The 23,971-nt window shown below is 43.9% G+C and overlaps 1 protein-coding gene across 1 annotated transcript in view; it reads right to left on the bottom strand.

Annotated features, from left to right (window-relative positions):
* The window catches only part of COL7A1 (collagen type VII alpha 1 chain), a 200,995-nt gene that overhangs the window by 3,753 nt on the left and 173,271 nt on the right, over positions 1–23,971 (bottom strand). The window contains exons 94-114 of the mRNA XM_088479830.1: positions 23,586–23,621; positions 23,428–23,487; positions 22,267–22,392; positions 20,813–20,884; positions 20,409–20,444; positions 19,945–20,004; positions 18,305–18,349; positions 17,482–17,517; positions 14,480–14,515; positions 14,344–14,400; positions 14,129–14,200; positions 13,853–13,924; positions 13,386–13,421; positions 10,245–10,325; positions 9,974–10,027; positions 9,379–9,432; positions 6,448–6,510; positions 5,924–5,986; positions 4,811–4,927; positions 4,394–4,471; positions 1,593–1,646 (exon numbers count right to left, since the gene is read on the bottom strand). Of these exons, the coding sequence (XP_088335956.1) occupies positions 1,593–1,646; positions 4,394–4,471; positions 4,811–4,927; positions 5,924–5,986; positions 6,448–6,510; positions 9,379–9,432; positions 9,974–10,027; positions 10,245–10,325; positions 13,386–13,421; positions 13,853–13,924; positions 14,129–14,200; positions 14,344–14,400; positions 14,480–14,515; positions 17,482–17,517; positions 18,305–18,349; positions 19,945–20,004; positions 20,409–20,444; positions 20,813–20,884; positions 22,267–22,392; positions 23,428–23,487; positions 23,586–23,621 (1,308 nt within the window). The remainder of the gene's footprint in view (positions 1–1,592; positions 1,647–4,393; positions 4,472–4,810; positions 4,928–5,923; positions 5,987–6,447; positions 6,511–9,378; positions 9,433–9,973; positions 10,028–10,244; positions 10,326–13,385; positions 13,422–13,852; positions 13,925–14,128; positions 14,201–14,343; positions 14,401–14,479; positions 14,516–17,481; positions 17,518–18,304; positions 18,350–19,944; positions 20,005–20,408; positions 20,445–20,812; positions 20,885–22,266; positions 22,393–23,427; positions 23,488–23,585; positions 23,622–23,971) is intronic.

Genomic DNA, 23,971 nt, shown 5'->3' with positions numbered 1-23,971 from the left:
ATACAGCACCACCTACTGGCACTCCAGTATAGTTTGTCAAGTGATACTTGGTCTTTGGCCTCATATGTAGAGCCACATTTAACATGAACTGCTGATATTCTGTAATTTTCTACTCTTAAATTTCCATGGCACTGAGGTCGTGCTCACTATGAAATTACAGTTGTTAAAACGCAGTGCACACGGGGTATTCAATTCTCTGCAGTATGCTGCCACAATGTTCAGCTGTGCATATCACGGTAAAATATGGTACCCAGGGGCGTCTTAAGAGAGGAGCGGGCCCATGTGCATCCCCCGAGCAGGGCCCCCTCCTCTCTCGCCGGCAGCCGACTGACGTGGTTGGCTGGCCACAGCAGAAGCAGTAGAACTCTGGGCACTAGAGTGTTCCCAGAATCTACTGCACATGCGCAGAACGCCGGAAAAATGGCAGCGGCGGCCATTTTCCCGGTGTTCTCTGCAGCGCTGACACCCGACGTGGGACCACGGACAGGTGACTTTTAAATAATATGGGTGCAGGGTGTGCGGTGCGGGGGCCCCCTGGACCCAGGGGCCCATGTGCCCTGCACACACTGCACCCAGGTTGCGCAGGAAAATTAGTGATGCTGGTGGTGTTCTGACTGTCTCAACAGCGTTCTGACTGCACTTCATGGACATACAGTTGCGTATCTATAATGGGTGCAGGGTGTGGGGTGCACAAGGGCCCCCTGCTGCACACCCATGTTTTACCTTTCCAGAGTCCCACGCCAGGCCCTGTATCCCTCTCCTGGTACAGGCCAGCCCTCCTTTGTAGCAAGACCTCAGATGCATTATCATGCAGAAGAGTGGTCTACCCAAGCTGATTAATCAAGAATGTCCTTTATGCTCCGGTAGGTGGACCCCTGCCTGATCCTGAGCTTGGCGTCCAAATTGCTTGCAGCAGATAAGACGCATTCTCGGTTTGGACTGGGTGGTCACTAAGGCAGGTGGAGCCCACCAGGTGTCACCATTCGAGGGAGATGACACCAAAATATCGGCTCCTCCTCGGTAACCGGGAGCCGGGTGCTGCACTGTGATGTCATTGTGCAGCGCCTGGTTCCCTAGTCATGGAGGAGGAGCCAGCAGGCCTTTGGGGGCAGCCTAGCATCTCCGTGCTGGACATGCCACCAGAATGATGAAAATGGAGGCGTGCCACAAGGCCACTCCCCTTCCCGCGCTCAGGGCTCTTTATGGCGCACTGGGTGACACCGACCCCAGTGATGTCACATGGATATACTACAGTTACATAACATTTCTTGATTCATTAGTCTAAAATCTTGATTATGTTTATTAATGCAAGGTCATTGTTGGGTTTTACAATCCACCTTCTTTCCCACTGGTAACTCCTTCATATGCCAGCGGAATCTGTATGTAAATGAGAGGAAGAGACAGACCGCACCGTTCTAGTAGTATAAAAAGATATTCCTTGTGGCAAAGGAATAAAGGCTTAATCTTCCTTTCGATAATTTGAGTATTCTGATTTACTTTCATTTGGGAATGAGTAAAAGAAATAAAAAAATAACATTGCTCCGTCTTTAAGCATGTAAAATAAAATTAACTGTAATCACGGAAAATCTTACCGTCATTCCCGGAGAACCTTTGTCCCCTTTAATTCCTTCTAGTCCAATATTACCCTGAAAATATTAATTAAACACATTTTATACCACAGAGAAATAACAAGTCCTGGTGCTGTCTATATACAGATTAATGCGCCACAAATCACTATTTATTTTTAGGAAATGGTTTCTGTAGAATTGCTGAGAGGAATTAGATCCAAGATGGAGGGGGATTTACGCATTCAATAATGGTGTCTGTAACACACAAAAAGTGGCCTATTGCTTACACTTACTGCATACACGAACCCTTTATCCCTTTGGTGTTTTATTAATTTATCATTTGCCATTTGCCCGGACTATCAACCATACCTAGATGAATAATTGCTCATGAACCGAACATCCGGCCCATAGCACCCTGACATAAATATAAAGCAGCAAAGCAGATGGCACCCACTATCATCCCACAATGCCACCCTGAGCAGAAATGGAAGTGCTGTAATGTCAACCGTCCTGCAAAATCTAACACACATACTGTACCACGGTGACAAAATAAGCTATAAAGCTGGGGCCCTCCATTTTGTACGTGCTGCTATAAAGTCTTAGGCATTATTTGGTGGTGTGGCGTGGGTTATTCTGTGGTAAAGATTTTCGGAAACTAATCTTGTGATCATTCAGAGACAATTTTATGATGGGACACAAAAGCTTCTATAGAGCGTACTGTGGGCCTGATTCAGAACCGGACGCTCTGACAGAGCGCTCGCTCTGAATTAGGGCTGGCCCTCTGGTTTTTAGAGTGGCCTCCTGGCCGCTCGCATAGCTGTGGGTGACCACCCACAGCTATAGCGAGCGGCCAGGAAGATGGTCGCGATGGTCAAGACCATTGCGACCTTTGGGCTTGCGACGAGACCCTTGTGGTAGGGTCTCGTTGCCGCAAGCCCCAGAGTGCTTTCGGCTCTAACAGAGCCAAAAGCACTCCCACTGTCATCACTTGTGGTGTCAGTGGGGCCGCCCCAGACGGTAGGCGTTCCCATCGGAATGCCTCCATCTGGGCAGCCACGCCCCCGGCCCGCCCACCAAAGGGGGCGTGCTGTCACTCAACATCGACAGCACGCCCCCTTTGGTACGAGACCTGGAGCAACGGAGTGCCCGTCGTTATCCGGGTCTCGCGCATGCGCACGACGGAGCCGGCTCCATCGTGCGCATGCGCACTGGGCCACCATCGACCTGCTTGCGAGCGGGTCTGAGGGCCTGATTCAGAGCCGGATGCTCTGACAGAGCGCTCGCTCTGAATCAGGGCCGGCCCTCTGGTTTTTTAGAGCGGCCTCCTGGCCGCTCGCATAGCTGTGGGTGACCACCCACAGCTATAGCGAGCGGCCAGGAAGATGGTCGTGATGGTCAAGACCATCGCGACCATCGGGCTTGCGATGAGACACTTGTGGTAGGGTCTCGTTGCCGCAAGCCCCAGAGTGCTTTCGGCTCTAACAGAGCCGAAAGCACTCCCACTGTTATCAGTTGGGAACGCCTCCGTCTGGGCAGCCACGCCCCCGGCCCGCCCACCAAAGGGGGCGTGCTGTCACTCAACATCGACAGCACGCTCCCTTTGGTACAAGACCCGGAGCGACGGTTTGCCCGTCGCTATCTGGGTCTCGCGCATGCACACGACGGAGCCGTTTCCGTCGTGCGCATGCGCACTGGGCCACCATCGACCCGCTTGCGAGCGCATAGCGCTCGTGAGCGGGTCTGAATCAGGCCCTGAATCAGGCCCTGAGCATGCTCCTGCCAGTACATGGGACGGACACGCTCTTATGAATACATTTGAATATACCTACAGTACCAAGTAGATGTGGCAGACATGTGAAAAGTTAATTTAGTGCAGCTATAACGCAAATTAAATGTTAAAACGTTCATTTATATGTTGCCTTTTCAGATTTTTGTTTAATGTGCGTTTGTCATGCAGCAAGAGATCTCATAAACTTGCACCATTATTAGAGCTAATAGAAGCTAAGGGCCGTATTCAATTAGTTTCCGTGCGCGTCCCTGCTTTCCGCCGTATTCAATTCCTAAACAGGCGAAAACGGCAAGCGGCGAATGCAGAACAGGCGGAAAGTACTATCAGAATTGGGGAAATCAGACTGAACCACCCCCCAAAAAATATGCACTAACATTGGGGATCAATGTAGAAGTTTTCCAATAGCCCTAATAAAACTAATTAGGGTACTGAAGTTGTTTAAAATCCTTGTTATTAGTGTCCTTGCAAAAGTATACTTGAAAATGGGTGCTAGCAAATTTTAATGTCTCTAAAGTGAAGTTTTAGAAAAGTGAAATTCCTCCGTCATACAGGGAAGTGCAATCCCAAAAACACTTGGCCTCTTCTTAGAGCACCCCCAGAAGCTTATTTTGCTAGTTTTTGAAGTTGTACCCCCATTTTTGTCATTTTCACCCCAACTTTCAAAGGTGTTTGTTGGGGTGTTCCTGGATTTTTTTTATTTCTTTTTTTGGGTGAATTGTCCATTGTGGGGGGGGGGGTGTACCAAGGGTTTTGAGTGGTTTCCCAACATCTGCACCCCAAAATATAGATTTTACACTTTTTTTCACCTGCTATTCCGTGGAGAAAACGTATCCCCTATTCCAGTGCCTTGACTTTCCGCATAGGTGAAAACAGGATGGAATTGAATACGGAGAAGAAAAACGGGCAAAATTTTCGTTAAAAAAACACGCGAAAACGGCTTTACGCTCCGAATTGAATACGGCCCTATGTGGGACACAACATAGAGAAAGAAGTTGAATTCCAGTAGTGGTAACAGCAACGTAAAATATAGCCATACCTGATCACCTCGTTCACCTGGAACTCCTGGGATTCCACGGGCCCCCGTAGTGGCCACTCCAGCAGGGCCCCTTTCACCCTTAAAATAAACGGCCACAGGTACCAGTTAAGAAGAGAGGTATTTCATCGGGCACTATGAAGTAACATGCCTAATTCAACTAATATTATTTATTACAAGAAATGTCACCACTGGGCACCCATACGGGAGGTTTCCTTACCCCAGCGGCAGGAATATGATACGCAATCACCAGCGGTTTCTTCAAATATAAATTTAAAATGGACTTGAAGCTGGTGATCACCCCAAATATAAAATATAGGGGGTCTATGGGAGTTTTGGGAGAACAAAGTCATGCTGAGTTTTGCACACAGGTTACATGACAAAGGATAGTGTAAAATCTCTGCTATTCAATGTTCTTACCTTCTGTCCCTGAAGACCTTCAGGGCCCTTTGGACCAACAGGTCCTGGAGGACCAGGAAGTCCCGAAGACCCCTCTGTGCCTCTTAGGCCAGCCGGACCAATTGTACCCACAGGACCCTGGAAGCAAGGAAATTAATTATTTTAGCCCGATGTGACAATCTAATAATGCATTAGAGTCATGTTCTAAGGTTAATCCATACAATTCTTGTATAGCAATACATTTTTCTCTGCAGTGGCGGAACGGGGTCACCAGACTCAATGCCAAACTTTGAGTAACGCCTGGTAATGACGCGGCACTCTCCTGTACCCCCATGCTGCTCTCACGGGGTGGTGGCACGATGGTGCCTCTGGTCTCTGCGGTGGGGGTAGTCCTGCCACCACTTCTCTATGACAGGGACCGCCGGACGGGGTGCCTAACCCTAACCTCTCCCCGGGGGTGCCTAACCCTAACCCCCAGTTCCCCTAGCCTGATCCTAACCCTCCCGGGGAGGTGCCTAACTCTAAGTCCCCCCCCCCCCCCGGGAGCCCCTAACCTAACCCACCCCCCCACGGCTGTCCGCGCCCGCTGCCCGGCTTACCTTCGATCGGTATGCCGGGCGTCAGGATTTCAACACCTGTCATTAGACCACTGCTGGGATTACACAGTCGGGAAGCCGGCGGTCGGCATTTCCACCGGCGGCTTCCTGACTGCATACCCTATGACACCATCACTGTGTTTGATTTATTATTGTCCTGTGTGCTATTAGTGTTAGCTATTGTTTATTTCAAGCTGACTAAAACTGATATAAATAACACTTTAATTGATTTATCGTTTTAATATTTTACAAAATTATTAGGAGAGAATCACAAAAATCTAAAACTTAACAAAAAACCATACTAATGTTTATGTTACATTAAAGTACAAGAATCAAAAACATCACAATGCTGTAACTGATATTTTAAAAATATAGAAAACAATAATCATGAACAAACATCAGTAACATTTGAAAAAAAGCAAATCTTTGTCGGATATTTACAATTTTTAATTAGAAAGAAAATATCCATATCCTTCCCATTGTATAATGTCTATTGCTATAACACCCTCTTTCGGGTGACATGTCCTGGGGTACTCACCCGGTCTCCTTTTTCTCCTTGATCCCCTTTAGTGCCTTGTAAACCTTCTATCCCTCTGTCACCCTAAGGGGAGAGGCCAGAAACGAAGAGGAAATAGTTTTAGTTGGTTAATTTCCAAGTAGTCATCCTCCCAAGTGTTGTACTAGACTTAAATGACATCAAACACAGGTAAAAAGATCATTGCTCACAGAGGAGGACAATTTCTGGACTAAACTAGATTTTCAGCCCATCAAATCAATAAGAAATACTGACATCACTGAGGTATGAGGCGTGAAGAGCCTCACGCCTCAGAGACGGCACTAGTCCTAAGTGAATTTATAGGCTGCATTCTCATATGTAGTACAAGCACACAACATGGCTGCCATTACTACCTGCAGGCCACAGGCACATGGTAATTCGTGTAACGTTTAGATTCAATAAAGTTATATCAACATCATGGGGAAAGCAGTGTTTCAATTGCTACCAATTTATTTTCAATCATTCTCCTTAGTTATCCATATCCTGTATTGGTTACCCTGTATTACCTTAGCACCAACAAGGCCCTCTTTTCCTGCTAATCCGGGCTGTCCTGGGATTCCTGATTCTCCCTAGAGAGAAAATAAACCTTTACTGTTACATGTGATGAGGTAAAAGGGAGTGGGTGGGCAGTGGAAGATAGGCAGACGGCAGACCACCACAGCTAGCGAATACCATGCAGCAGGTATCATGCAAACTTCTGAACGGTTTACATTACACAAATCAGCTGTTCCAAAACCGGTAATGGGGTTTATCTATCCAGTTGTGGTTTTACAAAACTGCTGACACTGATTTAAACTAAAACTGCATTTTTATTAAATGCCAACACACTTAGGGGGTCATTCAGACCAGGACGCTAAGTTGCGCTCGCTCGCTCTGAGCGATGGTCGCCCGTCTGCGCAGGTGTATAAGTCGCAGTGCACGTGCGCAAACTAGTATGAGCGATCGGATTTTGCTCGCTCGCCCTGAAAAGCCTGCCCAGTGGAATGAGTGACAGATTGGGGACCGTTTGTGGGTGGTAACAGGGGAAGGTGCTTGTGAACGGGGGAGTGGTGCTGCGAAGCAGGCGTGTCTGACTGTCAGAACGGAGTTTAATGGGTGTGCATAATTAGCAAAGTAGAATCATTGAAGGGGGCGTCTTTATACACTAGAGAGCGCTTATTGCCGGGGCTCGCTAAGACATAGAGGGCGACCTTACGACACGCAGTGCGAGCGCTTAATTTAAATATCCGGCCCCTTTTTGCCAGCGAGCGTGCTGCAATTTGTGAGCGGGTCTGAATCAGGCCCTTAGTTTTACCTTTTAATAAATTCACTCCAAAAAATCCCTGCAGCTTTATATATAAACCCCTAATAGCTCATCCTAGAACCCACTTTTAAGGTTACAGGTTTAAGCTACCGATGAACCTAAATATAGTTGCCGATGAGATTCTCTGTGCGCCTTATTCTATGTCATTCGTACTGGAAAATACATGGCAGGATGGCGGCCACTGCAGTAGCGTACACGTTTAGAAGGGGCTTGGTGGATCTGATGTTACTTGCAGATTGTGCCCAAATTCCAATAGATGATTTTGATTTATGGGACGAGATGTCCCCAGTGATGAAACGCGTTTGGGCCAAGCACACGAGCTACCACCAAGCTCTTGCTGGTATCGCATGCTGCCTGCAGCTTACTGAATGTAGCCAATGCCTGCTACTGATTGATACGCTTATGTCCACCAACTATTGGTGCACGTATTTCAATCACATGTTCTGCAAATGACTTGAGAAATCTTATAACGCACCAGGTTGCATCTGGTTATTTTATCTTTATTTTAACTATATATATATATAATTTATACATACATATACAATGTTTCAGAACCTTTTATCAGTTCTTTCGTCAGGATACAAAAAAATTACGCTACAACTGATAAAAGGTTCTGAAATGTTGACATTCTAACAACGAGTATCTGAGCAATATTCTAAGTCGCCGGGATTGCTGCCGATAGACATTGTAGCAGCAGGGCACTTTACCCCCACAAAGAGACATGGGGGAGATGTACCAAGCTCTGGAAAGTGATAAATGGGAGAGTGATAAAGTACCAGCCACTCAGCTCCTAACTGTCATGTCACAGGCTGTGTTTGAAAAATGACAGTTAGGAACTGATTGGTTGGTACTTTATCTCTCTCCAGTTTATCACTTTCCAGAGCTTAGTACATCTGCAGAGATCTGGAGTCGGATCACACTGTCTGTGGGATGCGTTTTACACCGTCCAGGTGAACTTTATACCGAAAAATGCATAACTGTAATAAAAACACTAAAATGTACAACTGTAACAGGTACTAAAGGCAGCACCACTGTTCCCTCACTCTTACGACGTATTTAATATATAACTAAAGCTCCAATGACCAGTATTTAAAGGTGAAGTTGAAATTAATTAAAGGAGTTATCCAAGAGCGTTAGTCGGCAGAGGTGGTGGAACCTAATGAGCTTTCTGGCTGTCACGCCGCATCTATATAATTGTTTTCTGGCTTAGGAAGGTTGGTGGTTGCTGTTCCACCTTCCGCGTCCCCAGTTGTGCTCTCCTCAATGGCTTTCGCCAAATGTGCAGAGTGAACAGACCCCACAAAGATGATGTACTCTGTATTTGTGGATAGGCAGCACATACTGATAATAACCCATTTTTACACCAGTATTGTCAGAAACAACCAGAGCACCCCTCGGAACTGTGGGCACTGTCAGACTGAATTTTGACTGGGAAAAATAACCCCACACATGGTACAATCATCGGCCAGTTTGGTCGCACAGGTCGATTAACATCACACCGTGCTCTGGGCCTGATTCAGAGCCGGACGCTCTGAACAAGCGCCCGCTCTGAATCAGGGCGTTTTTGTTTTTTTTTTGTTGCGGCCTCTTGGCCGCTCGCATAGCTGTGGGTTACCACCCACAGCTTATGCGAGCGGCCAAAATGATGGTCGCGATGGTCAAGACCATCGCGACCATCGGGCTTGCGACGAGACCCTTGTGGTAGGGTCTCGTCTGCCGCAAGCCCTGGAGTGCTTTTGGCTCTATCAGAGCCGAAAACACTCCCACTTACATCACTAGTGATGTCAGTGGGGCCGGACCCAGACGGTAGGCGTTCCCATGGGAACGCCTCCGTCTGGCCTGCCACGCCCCCGGCACGCCTACCAAAGGGGGCGTGCTGTCTCTCACCATCGACAGCACGCCCCCTTTGGTACGAGACCCATAGCGACGGCTTGGCCCTTGCTATTCGGGTCTCGCGCATGCGCACGAGGGAGCAGGCTCCCTCGTGCGCATGCGCACTGGGCCAACATCGACCCGCTTGCGAGCGCTCAGCGCTCGCGAGCGGGTCTGAATCAGGCCCTCTGTGCAAAAGATTTCCATGCAGACCTGGAAGCAGAGATAAATACTGTGACTATTCTATTGCGAGATCACTTACCGTATCACCCTTCCTCCCAGGAAGTCCGTGTCGCCCAGGCACGCCCGTGTCACCCTAAAATTGACACTAAAATAAGGAAGTGCGCACAATTTTTTTTGTTTTGTAATATGACTTTAAACAAAAAATTACAAATACATATTGCAGGGCTGTAACACAAATAGCACCGTATAGCTGGAGGTAAACGTGTCAGACAGGCTGATAATCAGAGAATAATCCAGCAGAAATCAGAATGGAGCATAGGCATGTATACTCAGCATTATATCACAAATACCGGATGTGTTTATACTTCACTAAATAATACTGTAAATTATTATGTGTTGGTGAATACAAAGATTACTTAGCAGTGGGTTATCTTGCAGAACTCTGGGGCAGTAAAAAAGCCTGAATGTGACTGATTCACTGGCAGTCTCCTAGGTAACAGATATGCTCTATGTACATTGCATATCGGTAGATTCACACAAGGGAGCACTACTGTTTGTGCTTTTTTGAGGCAAGGAGAAGTAATAATGAATTGTAGAAAACCCCAGCAATGAAAGGTCAGGAACAAATGGAAAAATGAATTGTACCTATTTGTCTCAAGATGATTCAATCTTACCTTATCTCCCTTTTCACCATCCATTCCACAGATACCTTTCATACCACGGTCACCCTAAACCAAAAAAACACATTGCAGATGGGGAAGTTCATTGATTAGTCTCACTACACTTTAAATAATAGAATTGCATGTCTATGTTTTAAACACATTTCTGCATAATGTCCCTTTAATTATCCATAGTACATCCAGAAAGAAAAAAAAAGGGATCAGGTTACTATTAAATAACACATATATACCTGATGCCATATATAATAAGACGTAGGATTCTCACCTTTGGTCCTCTTAGACCATTAAGTCCACAATCCCCTTTCTCTCCCCGTGGTCCTGGTAGAGCATCTCTACCTGGGATACCCTAAAGACAGAAACCATAGATGAGCAGGTAGCCTTGCAGGTAACACCAGCACCATGCAAATCAATGTGACTGTAAATATGCACTGGTGGAAATGGCATGTGTCACTATGAATATACAAATTGGAAACCAATACATTATATATAAAGAACTATCTTTATATCATGCCTGCAATTTATTCCAGAAAAGGATACATGATGCATGTGTTATTTCTTAATCTGTCTACACCATTGACTGTTAGCATTGCCTGCCCAGTGCCAGGGGCTGCAGTATGCAAATGAGATTAAATTATTCAATTCAGCAGAATTCTAGTGTAAAAATGCATCTTGCACTGCACGGCTCCTGACAATTCCCACGTGGGCTGGTCAGGGAGTCAGGAGCCGGAGCCAATCAGCAGCTGCTCTACAGTTAGCGGCCGCTGATTGGCTAGCGGCTCCTGACAGTTCACACTGATCAGTCAGGAGCCGGTTAGCGGTGTATGTGGTCACACCGTTAATGGTAAGTATATGGTTCGAGTGCCGTTTTTTTTTTTTGCCAAGACCCCTGGATGCTACGGAGACCAGCACGAGGATGGAGGCGAGTATAAGATCTTTTTTTCAGGTACTCCAAACTGGATCTACGGGGACAAGTGGATGTGAACATCTGGCAGTAGGTAAGTATGAGTGAGTGAGTGAGGTAGGTATGTAATGAAGCTGTACTATATACGGTGTGTGATCTGTCTTTTTTTAACTATTTATTTTACAGTGGGGGTATGGGTGCCGGCTGCCTGCTGGCATGTGTAGTTCCACAAATGCAAAAGGGCTGGCATGCTGGCACCTGTAGTTCCACTGTAAAATACAATAGTTTAATACTATTTTACACTTTATTACCCCCGTATCCACAGCCCAGGGGTGTGGGGAAGAGCCCCGGGCTTCAGACCAAGCCTGGGTTTTGGGAGAAGGGGGATCCCTTTTTTGGGGGGTACCCACCTCCTCTGAGATCCCTGGCTTGGCCTGACCGGCTTGGGGTGAGAATGCTGTGGCCATGGAGACCCGGTAATAGGGTCTCCTGGCTGTGGCATTACACCCCGGTCCGTTTGGGTCCGGTGCTGGTTTTAAAAATAGGTGGACCCCTACGCAATTTTTCCCCCCTATACTGTATTTAAACCCAGCATTGGCCCTGCAGCCAGGTGCTGGTTCCTAAATCACGGGGGAACGCTACTCGTTTTGTTCCCCGTAATTTTTGGAACCAGGACTGGCTGACCAGTCTGGGGCTGGTTATGCTTTTGGGGGGACCCTACGTCATTTTTTTTTAATTTAACCCTTCTTTTACAGGTATAACACACAAGCAGCCTTCACATTTGCAGAGAGAAAACAATGCAATCTCGGGTGAGTAATCTCATCTTAACTTGCACATCGGGGGAGATATCTCGATCTGGATCACCATCGGAAAACTCACTTTCAGCTAAACTCACTTCTTAGTAAATTTGCGAGATGAAAAACGGGAAAATCACCTGAGACTTGGCGATGCAAATCGAGATTAAAAAAAAAAAAACTCGATCAGACTCGAATCTTAGTAAATTTACCCCCTAGAGTCGAGGAACCCCTGTCTTGAGGGCACCGGTTATACTACAAGTTATAGATATCTAGTTATAAATCCTGCCCTAAGGGCCAAAATACAGAAAGTTTCAGACACTAGTCCAAAATGGATTGTGCTATTACATGGAAACTTTTCAATAAAGCATGCAGGGGTTTTCAGCCAGACTGGCAGCTTATAACCCATGGCCCTGTAGTTGGGCAATTCTACTTCAGGAATGCTAGGATTTGGACAAGCACCCAACCAGGACTGTGCCAATAACCAATCAAACTTAGAACCTTGGCTTGAGTAGATTCTTGCAAGAGGCATCAGATGGAAATTCTCTCACCCTGCCCCCAACATCACAGGATGTAAAACTAACTGCCCGCTATACATCACATAAGGGATGTTCAACTAGAGCTAGTTAAAGTGAATTCTCGTTGTGGTCCTCAGTCAATGACTAATAGTTTGGTTTGTTTGTATTATCCCAATCTGGGCTGTCCTAGTGCTCCAAGAGTTTATTGATTTATGTGCACCGGCTTCGAGAACCAAAGTGAATCGCCCTCATTGAGGATTCAGATGAACGCTTTAAACTTATTTTCAAGTTACGTGTGCATTGGCTAAAGTTATCAATGCCATCTAGTACGGTGCTGATATGGTGCACTGTGAGCACCCATCTGTCTACTTTTTGTAGATATCTGGGATATTAGTTTCTGGCTGGCGAGGACTGTCGAGGACTTGAACAAATAGGAGTATCTATTGATATGATTGTCCCACACCTACAACAGACTGTGCTCTGGGAGGGCCTTATTTAATTTATACCACTTTCACACTGAGCCTATGACGCTGGATATTGCCGGGGCAACTGGGCTCCTGGCTTTGTGTGAAAGGGTCAACCCGAGTTGTGTTTCCCAGGTATTCCCGGGACCAACCTGGATACGCTGCAGTGTGAAAGGGGTGACCCGGTTATGTTTACACAGCTCACTGGCTGACACGGCTTGAAATCGAGTTCATTAACAATAATCGGAATCAGGATTTAGGTTATGAGATATCTATCTATCTCATATCTATCTATTCTATCTCATATCTATCTATTCTATCTCATGTCTATCTATCTATCTATCTATCTATCTATCTATCTATCTATCTATCTGATATCTGTCTATCTATCTCATATCTATCTATCTAATATCTATCTATCCTATCTCATGTCTATCTATCTATCTCATATCTGTCTATCTATCTATCTCCTATCTATCTATCTATCTATCTATCTATCTCATATCTATCTATCTCATATCTATCTATCTATCTATCTATCTATCTATCTATCTATCTATCTATCTATCTATCTATCTCATATCTATCTATCTCATATCTATCTATCTCATATCTATCTATCTCATATCTATCTATCTATCTATCTATCTATCTATCTATCTATCTATCTATCTATCTATCTTTCTATCTATCTCTAGATTTATGTTAAAGCAAACCAGGGACACTCACAGCCTCTCCCGATTGTCCAGGCTCTCCCATCTCTCCCTAGAAAGACAAGTAGATAGCTCGATTATTTTGGTGTTCATCAGACAGAATCCAAAACATACGTTAAAAAACCCCAAAACTTGGTTGACATAACAATTGCACTACAACACTCGCAGAACACTTGTGTAATCTATGTATGGAAATGATCTTACATTAAGCCAGTAGATGTCACTTGTGTAATTTATAGTGGTTTACATGTAATGTTTGGTGGGAAGTGGGGGAGAGCTGTACATACACAGTAACAGCAACATATAAAATGTTTAAAGTTTTGAGCATTAAGTTCTGAAGGAGAAATCTACATTGATGATAAAAAGGCCGGACACATTACATGATCAGCGTTGGTACTAATATGACATAGGGTGATGTAAATTACTGTAGCGCATATATCAGTGAGTGAAAGTACGTGTGATACCTGCCATATAGGTTATTACCTTTTGCCCACCAGGTCCTCGGGGTCCTACAAAGCCGGTCGCTCCTTTGTCTCCTAGTTCTCCTTTAACACCCTATTGCCATAAATGATTAGGTTATTATGTGGATTGTGGGTACATCGGTTACTTACAACTAAACTTTAGCATCCAGGACTCAAACACAACAACAGCAGTAATTACTCTCTCCAATAGGTGACCTCTATATACATAAGCTGACGCGGACTATGCGCGCCCTCACAGCGCCACGAAGGTCTTCTGATTGGTTCATTGCTGTCTCACCTTTTCTCCACTCAGACCCTGGTCTCCCTTGTCCCCCTTTTCACCCTCAGAACCTTTCACTCCGCGGTCGCCCTGATAGAACACACAGACGTGTTAGGACAATAAACACATAAACTTTGCAGAAGGCAGCTCCAAAACCTTTATTACTGCCTGTGAGGGATATATGAACACTGGCCCATAGAATAAATCACACCCGTGAAATAAGTCTCTCTTACCGTTTCGCCTTTGTTTCCTCTGGCACCAGGAGGTCCTTCAATGGTCAGTGTGTCTCCCTAGGTGAGGTTCCAAAGACACAAATCAAAACTGCTCTTCAGGTAGGAAAACAAAGTCATTGTTAGTAAAGATTGTTACCTTATCCCCTTTAAGTCCACCTGGGCCCAGATCACCCTGTAAGGTAATAACACGAGATATAGGAGCACAGTCATGCAGGGAAATGTTTAATATAATTTCCAAACTGCACAGATGACTCTGTGCCATAAGATATTACAATCTCAACATGAACTGATCCCTGGACATCATACTATAATTATATACAGACATGATTATAATACACTTCTATTACACTCTATACAGGCATGGGACACTACACCCCCAACATGACCTGACCACTGTACACGATTATAATACACTTCTATTACACTGTACAGACATAGAACACTACACCCCCAACATGACCTGACCACTGTACATGACCATAATACACATCTATTACACCCTATACAGACATAGGACACTACACCCCCAACATGACCTGACCACTGTACATGACCATAATACACATCTATTACACCCTATACAGATATAGGACACTACACCCCCAACATGACCTGACCACTGTACATGACCATAATACACATCTATTACACTCTATACAGACATAGGACACTACACCCCCAACATGACCTGACCACTGTACATGATCATAATACACATCTATTACACTGTATACAGACATAGGACACTACACCCCCAACATGACCTGACCACTGTACATGATCATAATACACATCTATTATACTGTATACAGATATAGGACACTACACCCCCAACATGACCTGACCACTCTATATGATCATGACACATCTATTACACTGTATACAGACATAGGACACTACACCCCCAACATGACCTGACCACTGTACATGATCATAATACACATCTATTACACTGTATACACAGACATAGGACACTACACCCCCAACATGACCTGACCACTGTACACGATTATAATACACTTCTATTACACTGTATACAGACATAGGACACTACACCCCCAACATGACCTGACCACTGTACATGATTATAATACACATCTATTACACTGTATACAGACATAGGACACTACACCCCCAACATGACCTGACCACTGTACATGACCATAATACACCTCTATTACACCCTATACAGACATAGGACACTACACCCCCAACATGACCTGACCACTGTACATGACCATAATACACATCTATTACACCCTATACAGATATAGGACACTACACCCCCAACATGACCTGACCACTGTACATGACCATAATACACATCTATTACACTCTATACAGACATAGGACACTACACCCCCAACATGACCTGACCACTGTACATGATCATAATACACATCTATTACACTGTATACAGACATAGGACACTACACCCCCAACATGACCTGACCACTGTACATGATCATAATACACATCTATTATACTGTATACAGATATAGGACACTACACCCCCAACATGACCTGACCACTCTATATGATCATGACACATCTATTACACTGTATACAGACATAGGACACTACACCCCCAACATGACCTGACCACTGTACATGATCATAATACACATCTATTACACTGTATACACAGACATAGGACACTACACCCCCAACATGACCTGACCACTGTACACGATTATAATACACTTCTATTACACTGTATACAGACATAGGACACTACACCCCCAACATGACCTGACCACTGTACATGATTATAATACACATCTATTACACTGTATACAGACATAGGACACTACACCCCCAACATGACCTGACCACTGTACATGATCATAATACACATCTATTACACTGTATACAGACATAGGACACTACACCCCCAACATGACCTGACCACTGTACATGATCATAATACACATCTATTATACTGTATACAGATATAGGACACTACACCCCCAACATGACCTGACCACTCTATATGATCATGACACATCTATTACACTGTATACAGACATAGGACACTACACCCCCAACATGACCTGACCACTGTACATGATCATAATACACATCTATTACACTGTATACACAGACATAGGACACTACACCCCCAACATGACCTGACCACTGTACACGATTATAATACACTTCTATTACACTGTATACAGACATAGGACACTACACCCCCAACATGACCTGACCACTGTACATGATTATAATACACATCTATTACACTGTATACAGACATAGGACACTACACCCCCAACATGACCTGACCACTGTACATGACCATAGTACACATCTATTACACTCTATATACAGACATAGGACACTACACCCCCAACATGACCTGACCACTGTACATGATCATAATACACATCTATTACACTGTATACAGACATAGGACACTACACCCCCAACATGACCTGACCACTGTACATGATCATAATACACATCTATTATACTGTATACAGATATAGGACACTACACCCCCAACATGACCTGACCACTCTATATGATCATGACACATCTATTACACTGTATACAGACATAGGACACTACACCCCCAACATGACCTGACCACTGTACATGACCATAATACACATCTATTACACTGTATACAGACATAGGACACTACACCCCCAACATGACCTGACCACTGTACATGATCATAATACACATCTATTATACTGTATACAGATATAGGACACTACACCCCCAACATGACCTGACCACTCTATATGATCATGACACATCTATTACACTGTATACAGACATAGGACACTACACCCCCAACATGACCTGACCACTGTACATGATCATAATACACATCTATTACACTGTATACACAGACATAGGACACTACACCCCCAACATGACCTGACCACTGTACATGATCATAATACACATCTATTACACTCTATACAGACATAGGACACTACACCCCCAACATGACCTGACCACTGTACATGATCATAATAGATCTATTACACTCTATACAGACATAGGACACTACACCCCCAACATGACGTGACCATGCTAAATAAATGACTATGTGTAGCCTATACATAAATTATTTAATTTAAACAATGCGAAAAAGTGTCTGGTACTTTTGATCCTTCTCACCTTGTCTCCACGTTCTCCTCTGTTTCCTGGAAGACCCTTAAAAATACCAATAAAAGGACATCAGAAACAATATTAGACACAAGACGAATGTCCAACATATGGTCCTTCAGCCGGACACATCTGACGTCGCCCACATGTGGGGTGATTCTGCCATTGAACACGAGTGCCAGGTGACAGGATTCATATCCAATTCAGCCACACACATAGGTTGGCTGGATAACAGTCACCAATGACTGCTTCAATATTAGCGGCTGTTATTGCCTCTGCCTTATACTAGCAGCACACACACATTTCCTACCCAACTATACTCATGTAAGAGCCATTGGAGAGAAATATCCTTACAAATGTGTAGAAAAAGAGATGGTATTTGGGTACAAAAGAGGGCAATTTGGATATTATATTATCATTCAGTAGTATAACAATCCAGAGCAAGGAGTTGGAAACACATACTGTATTATAATGTAAAGGGATTGCTGTTTGCTGTGCATTTGGTTACACTCTTAATTATAAATTTTTCCTTCTAGAGAGACATCTCTCCCGATAGAGAGGTTTTATGGCGCCTTCAGAGAAAGTTGCCGTAATTTCATCTCAGCTATATATTATATATGGATAACAACAAAAGACCGGACGTCAATATCCGCTGGTTCTGGTTTTCGGCTAATGTAATTGTCAGCTGTCTAAACAGTATCCATCTGTTTACTGTGGCGTCAGTGTCCTGAACCAATATTAAAGTCATTTAATGCTGGAGCAGAGGTGCTTTAAAGTCACGGGCACAAAGAACGAACAGATCAATGACCATCACAGATCATCGCTGGGCACTTACCTGGAGGCCGCGGTCTCCTTCTGCCCCGGGACGGCCATCTTCTCCCTGCAAGTACAGAAATAGTAAAGGTCAGGATTTATGAATGGGCTGAGCACAATTAGGAAACCTATTGTTCTCCATTGGTCCCTCCCAGCATGTACTGTGTGCCAGAGACTAGTATTGCTTGTTAGGACTAATGGTGAGTACACACTATACAGATATATCTGCAGATGATGGTCGTTCATACACACTGAACGGCCATCATCTGTGTCTGCCCCCCCTCCCCGCAGCTGCTGCTGTGTCTGTGTGGGCGGTATGCAGATATATCTGTCCATTGGCTTTGCAGCACAGCTAATGCGATATGTCGGTGAACGACGACGTTCACCGACATATAGCGTGTACACACTGGCTGACGGGCAGCAGATATATTGGCCGATCAATTAATCGGCCAATATATCTGTCAGTGTGTACCCAGCTTAAAACATCCCCAACAGCTGGTGAGACATAGGTTGCCTACCCATGATCTATATTGCAGAGCGTACAGGGCACATTGGTCTTGGTTCAGAGCAATTCTGAACGAGGCTGGATCTCGCCATTTTTTTTCCAAACTGTGCATGCACTGCCACCTGAATATGGAACATGGAGCAATTTATGAGCGATTTAGAGATTGTACACATCTCGCACGCTGCTAATATAATGCTGGATAGGCATGTATCAATGGGGCATTCGCACGTGGAAAAAGTTGCAAACTACAGGTGAACGTATACAAAGGTGCATACGATTTTGTTGGAAGCGTCACGAATCGAGACCACTTTAGATGTGACATAGGGGCCTATTCATCAACACTAAAATAACGGTTTTAAGGACATTTTCCTTAATTACCGTTTTTTTTGTATTCATTAACACACTTAACACAGGAGATATCACTGATATCTCCTGGTTAATGCCGCCTGCGTTAATTTCCACACTCTCCATACATTAGTACATTAGTATGGGGATATGGAAATGATCATCAAATTCCGAAAATTATGTAATCTGGAATTTGATGGTGTTACTATACGTCACTCTCAGATGACGTATAGCGGGTTACACTTACCTGCTTTCAGTGTGAGCACGTCCTCCTCCTCGGCTCCCTCTGTCGCTCCTTGGTCCCTCCTCCGGCTCCTTCTGCTGCTCTGACACAGACAATGTGCTCTCCCGGCAGAACAAAGTAAAGTTTAAAAAAAAAAAAACAGTATCTTCAGCCCGCCCCCTCTGCCTGGCCGTACTGTCCGCTGCAGACCGGGGCCGGGCGGGAAGTCGGGGTCTGCGGCTGCAGCCTTTGACGGGCGGCCAGGTATGGGAGGAGAGGGGCGGGCGGACGGACACAGAATTACCGCAGCTGTAATCAATGCTGCGCATGCGCCGCTTTTGTGAACGTAATGGTGCATGTACAGCACTGATTACAGCTGCGGTAAGTTAGAGCAGGCCGGGGAAAGTTTCTATTTTGGAGAGGAGGAATGATGAATTCCTCCGGTAATTAGGTAGAACTACATGCGAGTTCTAAACCTAATTACCTCCATACATTTTTTTGTAATGAATAGGCCCCTCAGAATCAAACCCATATGCTCTAAGCAACAGATTGAGGCTAATATATAAGGTCGCGTATAGAGAAATCATACCCTCGATCCTGGATCTCCTCTCTCGCCTCTAGCGCCCAACTGACCAATTCCTGTGTCACCCTAATGAAGACGACAATACAAGATCCGTGAGATGAATCAGTATAATCAGTGCCAAGCTTAACTCGTGGGCAATCTATACATGTGGTATGAGGATGTTACGTTTAGGTGGTTAAATGGACAACAGGCGATGCGGCTTACAATCAAGAAATGTGACCCCTGAGAGGTTCTGACGTAATTCTCCTTCACCTTACTAAGGTACTAATGAGTTAGTTTTAATTAGTTTTAATGAACAGCCGTGAATGAATAACATACAAATACACTTCATACACATCAGTAGCTCTTCGACACAATGATACGTCCAAAAGTGTCAAAAGGAAATTTACTAACAATGTTACACATAATAAAAACATCCTACTATCACTTAGCGGACAGACGACTGATTCCGTAACTCTTCTGGACCATACCTTGTCACCCTTTGCTCCTGCAGTTCCCGTGGGTCCCTTAAATCAAACAACAACATTAATACTTGTACATTAATTTGTGTTAATAAACGTAATAAAGGTAGGCATAGTATGGTGACTGGCGGAATGAAGCAACCTAGGCAGCTGCCTATGGACTAACAGCGAGCCACATAGTTGTTGGTGGGTTACCTAATTATTTAGGTTGCAAATTTCAGGTGTCCATCATGTTGAACCTTTCAGCCATAAAGATTGTGTTAGACTATTAAATGACATAGGTGATTGCTATGTAACATATATATCTAGTGCGATCTATGCAGTATAGTCACATAAAGGTTCCACATAGTGTACTGTGCTATGTTCAGGCTTTGCTTTTGCCGTATAGGGGTTAGGTGATAGAAAGTCCTTACCATCGGTCCTGAGGACCCCGGTGGCCCCTGGGGTCCCGGATTCCCTTCTCTCCCAGGGAAACCAATCAAACCCTAAATAAAAGTTGATAATGAAAAAAAAGCCACATAAACAAGTTTAACAGAACTATAAACATGTTCTAATGGCTCATTAGTATGTTTTCTAGATTGGCTGAGCTGCTTTCATTGAAATTTACTCTGCAAGGTAGATTTATTAAGATACAGGCGGAAGATTTACTAACAGGCGGTTGGTCAAAGCCGCCGATTATAGGCGGCTATTACCGAGAGTTTTAAGCCGCAACAGAAATAAATGCTTAACCAGTCTGGTTTGGCATTGTTTCCTATTACCTTTTTTAAAACTGTCATTGAAAGTATCAAATGATCGGTGGCTTTCACAAACCACCTGTTAGTAAATCTACCCCACAGTCTTCGTAAAGACAATGACTCCTCATTAGACTTTGGACCGTTCTTATAACCTGTAGGTGCCACTGTTCCATTTGCGGTCAATAAAGAGACCTAGGACTAAGGTCTCTTGTATATATTGTATACATACAATGATTAAATAAAAGATATATAATAATAATAAAAAAAAAATATATATATATATATATATATATATATATATATATATATATAAAAGGTACTCTTTTGCATTAAAGAAAATGCAATATTCACCAGTATTTTATTTTATGTTGCATTTTAAAAACATATTTTATGATATATTTTTTTTTTTTAGCAGATTGCAATGTTACACATTTCTTTGTTCTGTAAATCCCTTGCCGGGATTCCGCTGTCGGGATTGAGACCGGCGGAACTACATCCTGTTATGGTGCAATTTGATTTAATACAGGGATTAATTTTCTGTTAAAAATAACGGGATTCATTTTATGGTTTCACATGAAAATTACATTTATTGATAATACAGTCTGACTAATATATACGAGCTGCGTTTTGTAAGAATGGTGTTCATTTACTAAAACAATACTGTGTAACGCATAGCAACCAATCTTACCCATTATATTTAATATCCTCCATTAGTGTGCAGTTAGAATTCATACTACATAAGAACTTTTATGCTTCTTTGTTTTGTACTCTATACTAGTCAGTAGTAACTTTAAACTTAAAAATAGATGACAAATATCCACATAATTTTATCAAAAAGAGTAACTATGTGTTTTGATATTTCGTGCAAAATAAAATGTAATTGAATATTGCAATTTTATTTATTAGAAATCAATGTTCCTATTTGCTGTTTTGTTATGATGCTTCTCTTATATTTTGAGTAGATCAATTTACTAAGAAAAGGAAGATATTTTCTTTTCAAATAAATACTAAATTAATAGTTTTATTGCATTATTCAGTCATTTCCTTTTTTTATTTTGTAAAACAGCTTTACTTTACTTTGTAGCTCAACCAGACATGTTATAATGACAAATTATATTTTGGGGTAACCTCACCCTCTCCCCAGGCGGACCTGAGGGTCCGAGCTGTCCAGGTTCTCCTCTTGCACCTGACTGGCCTGGGACCCCTGCAATTCCCTGCAGACCAGGGGGGCCGGGTGGACCGGGCAATCCAATGTCACCCTAAAAGAACCGTCTCATTAATCAAATGGATTTGAATTGAATATTAACCAACTTTTTCTGCTTCTTACCTGTCCTTTATATATAAATATACCTAAAATACTGCCCAGTTTATTCTCATCTTATATCAGTCATACGTGTAAGGGGACATCAGGATTGTCTCTATTACAGATGACACTTTCAAATGCGCTCAACATGGGGCCAAGTAAAAGTGCGAGGCAAGAGCTGATCTTTTTCATCTCTGAGTGGTGCAAAATTCACGTGGTTTGCAGAGTGGATTTGGGGGCGTGTGCACCTATGCATGGCAAGGAAGACCCCAAAAACGCCACCACTCCAGCCCTTCTAACTCATTGCAATAATCTCATTCGGCAAACTGAAATATCGTTTCTGCACAAGTCTGTAAAATGAGGTGCATCCTGTGCTTCACCAGGAACGCGTCACACTGCGCCTTTGCAAATGGCAATTCTTCCAAGGATGCAGCCTCTCGCTCTGTAAAGCCGAGCATGTCTACAGGCATTTGGGTGCATTTGCTGAAATCGAAAAATGCATGTTATGGCTGGGTGGCGCATATTACATAAGGATGTTTTAGTGAATATGGGCACACCAGGATCATCCTTAGGTGTTCTGCTGCTTTCTGGTCCAGATGACCCCGCCCCTTTCTCATGATGTCACTACATCACACGTGAAAGGGGCAGGACCAGCCCACAGCGCATTTTATGCCTGGCTACGGCCTTGCATTTATGCATTTTGTTTTGGAGAGGAATTATCAGGAGCTTGCACGTGCGCAGGTTGATGGCGCCCCATGCGCATTAAAGAAGCCGGGTCCAACCTGTAAGTAAAGCGATAGTATGCTTCGGTGTCTCCCGCTTCATAAATAGCCCCGAAACTACATTGTATATTGCCATGACAGGCGGCGATAAGGAATGTTACTTTTTGGCGTTTAATGACAAAGTTTCATAAATAAGCCTCTCAGATAACAATGCCTACTGAAATTTGTAGGCACGCTACTCACCTCCATATGGAAATATAATAAATTACCTTCAAACCTTGTGGTCCCATCTGTCCTGCAGGCCCTGGCAGCCCAATGCCAGCCTCACCCTGGAAAGGTAGAAGGGTTTAACAACTGTATCAGACTCCATACACAGCAGCCCCTCTCGTACCCTTGCAGGATAATCCATGATTTATAGACCACTCACCTTATCTCCTTTCGGCCCAGAAGAACCCTTGGTTCCCTGCAAGAAAACTATATATAAGTGTCTCTACTATATGTTTAAATGACATTTGTTTTATTTAGGTTCACAAGGAAGGGCCATAATCCCCGATGTCACTCCTCCCTCCTTCCCCAATTTTTGATTTACTCAAACAGTTTTCAAGATTTCAAAGATACTTTTGTACATAAACATTAGCAGGTTTATTAAGTGTATATAACAAGGTCAGGGCCGAAACTAGGATATCTGCCACCCAGTGCAAGGCAGTAATTTTTCGCCCCCTTCCTTCCCGTACCTGGAGTTTGTCCTTGCTCCTCCATAAGGCAGTGCACTACTCAGACGTCTCTGGTAGTGACTTACATTATTTCACACAC

Source organism: Taudactylus pleione, unplaced genomic scaffold (genome assembly GCF_031769625.1).
Source record: "Taudactylus pleione unplaced genomic scaffold, aTauple2 ptg000247l, whole genome shotgun sequence".
Taxonomy (NCBI): Eukaryota; Metazoa; Chordata; class Amphibia; order Anura; family Myobatrachidae; genus Taudactylus; species Taudactylus pleione.
The sequence above is the reverse complement of the archived record's forward strand: the minus strand, read 5'-3'. Positions and strand labels throughout refer to the sequence as shown.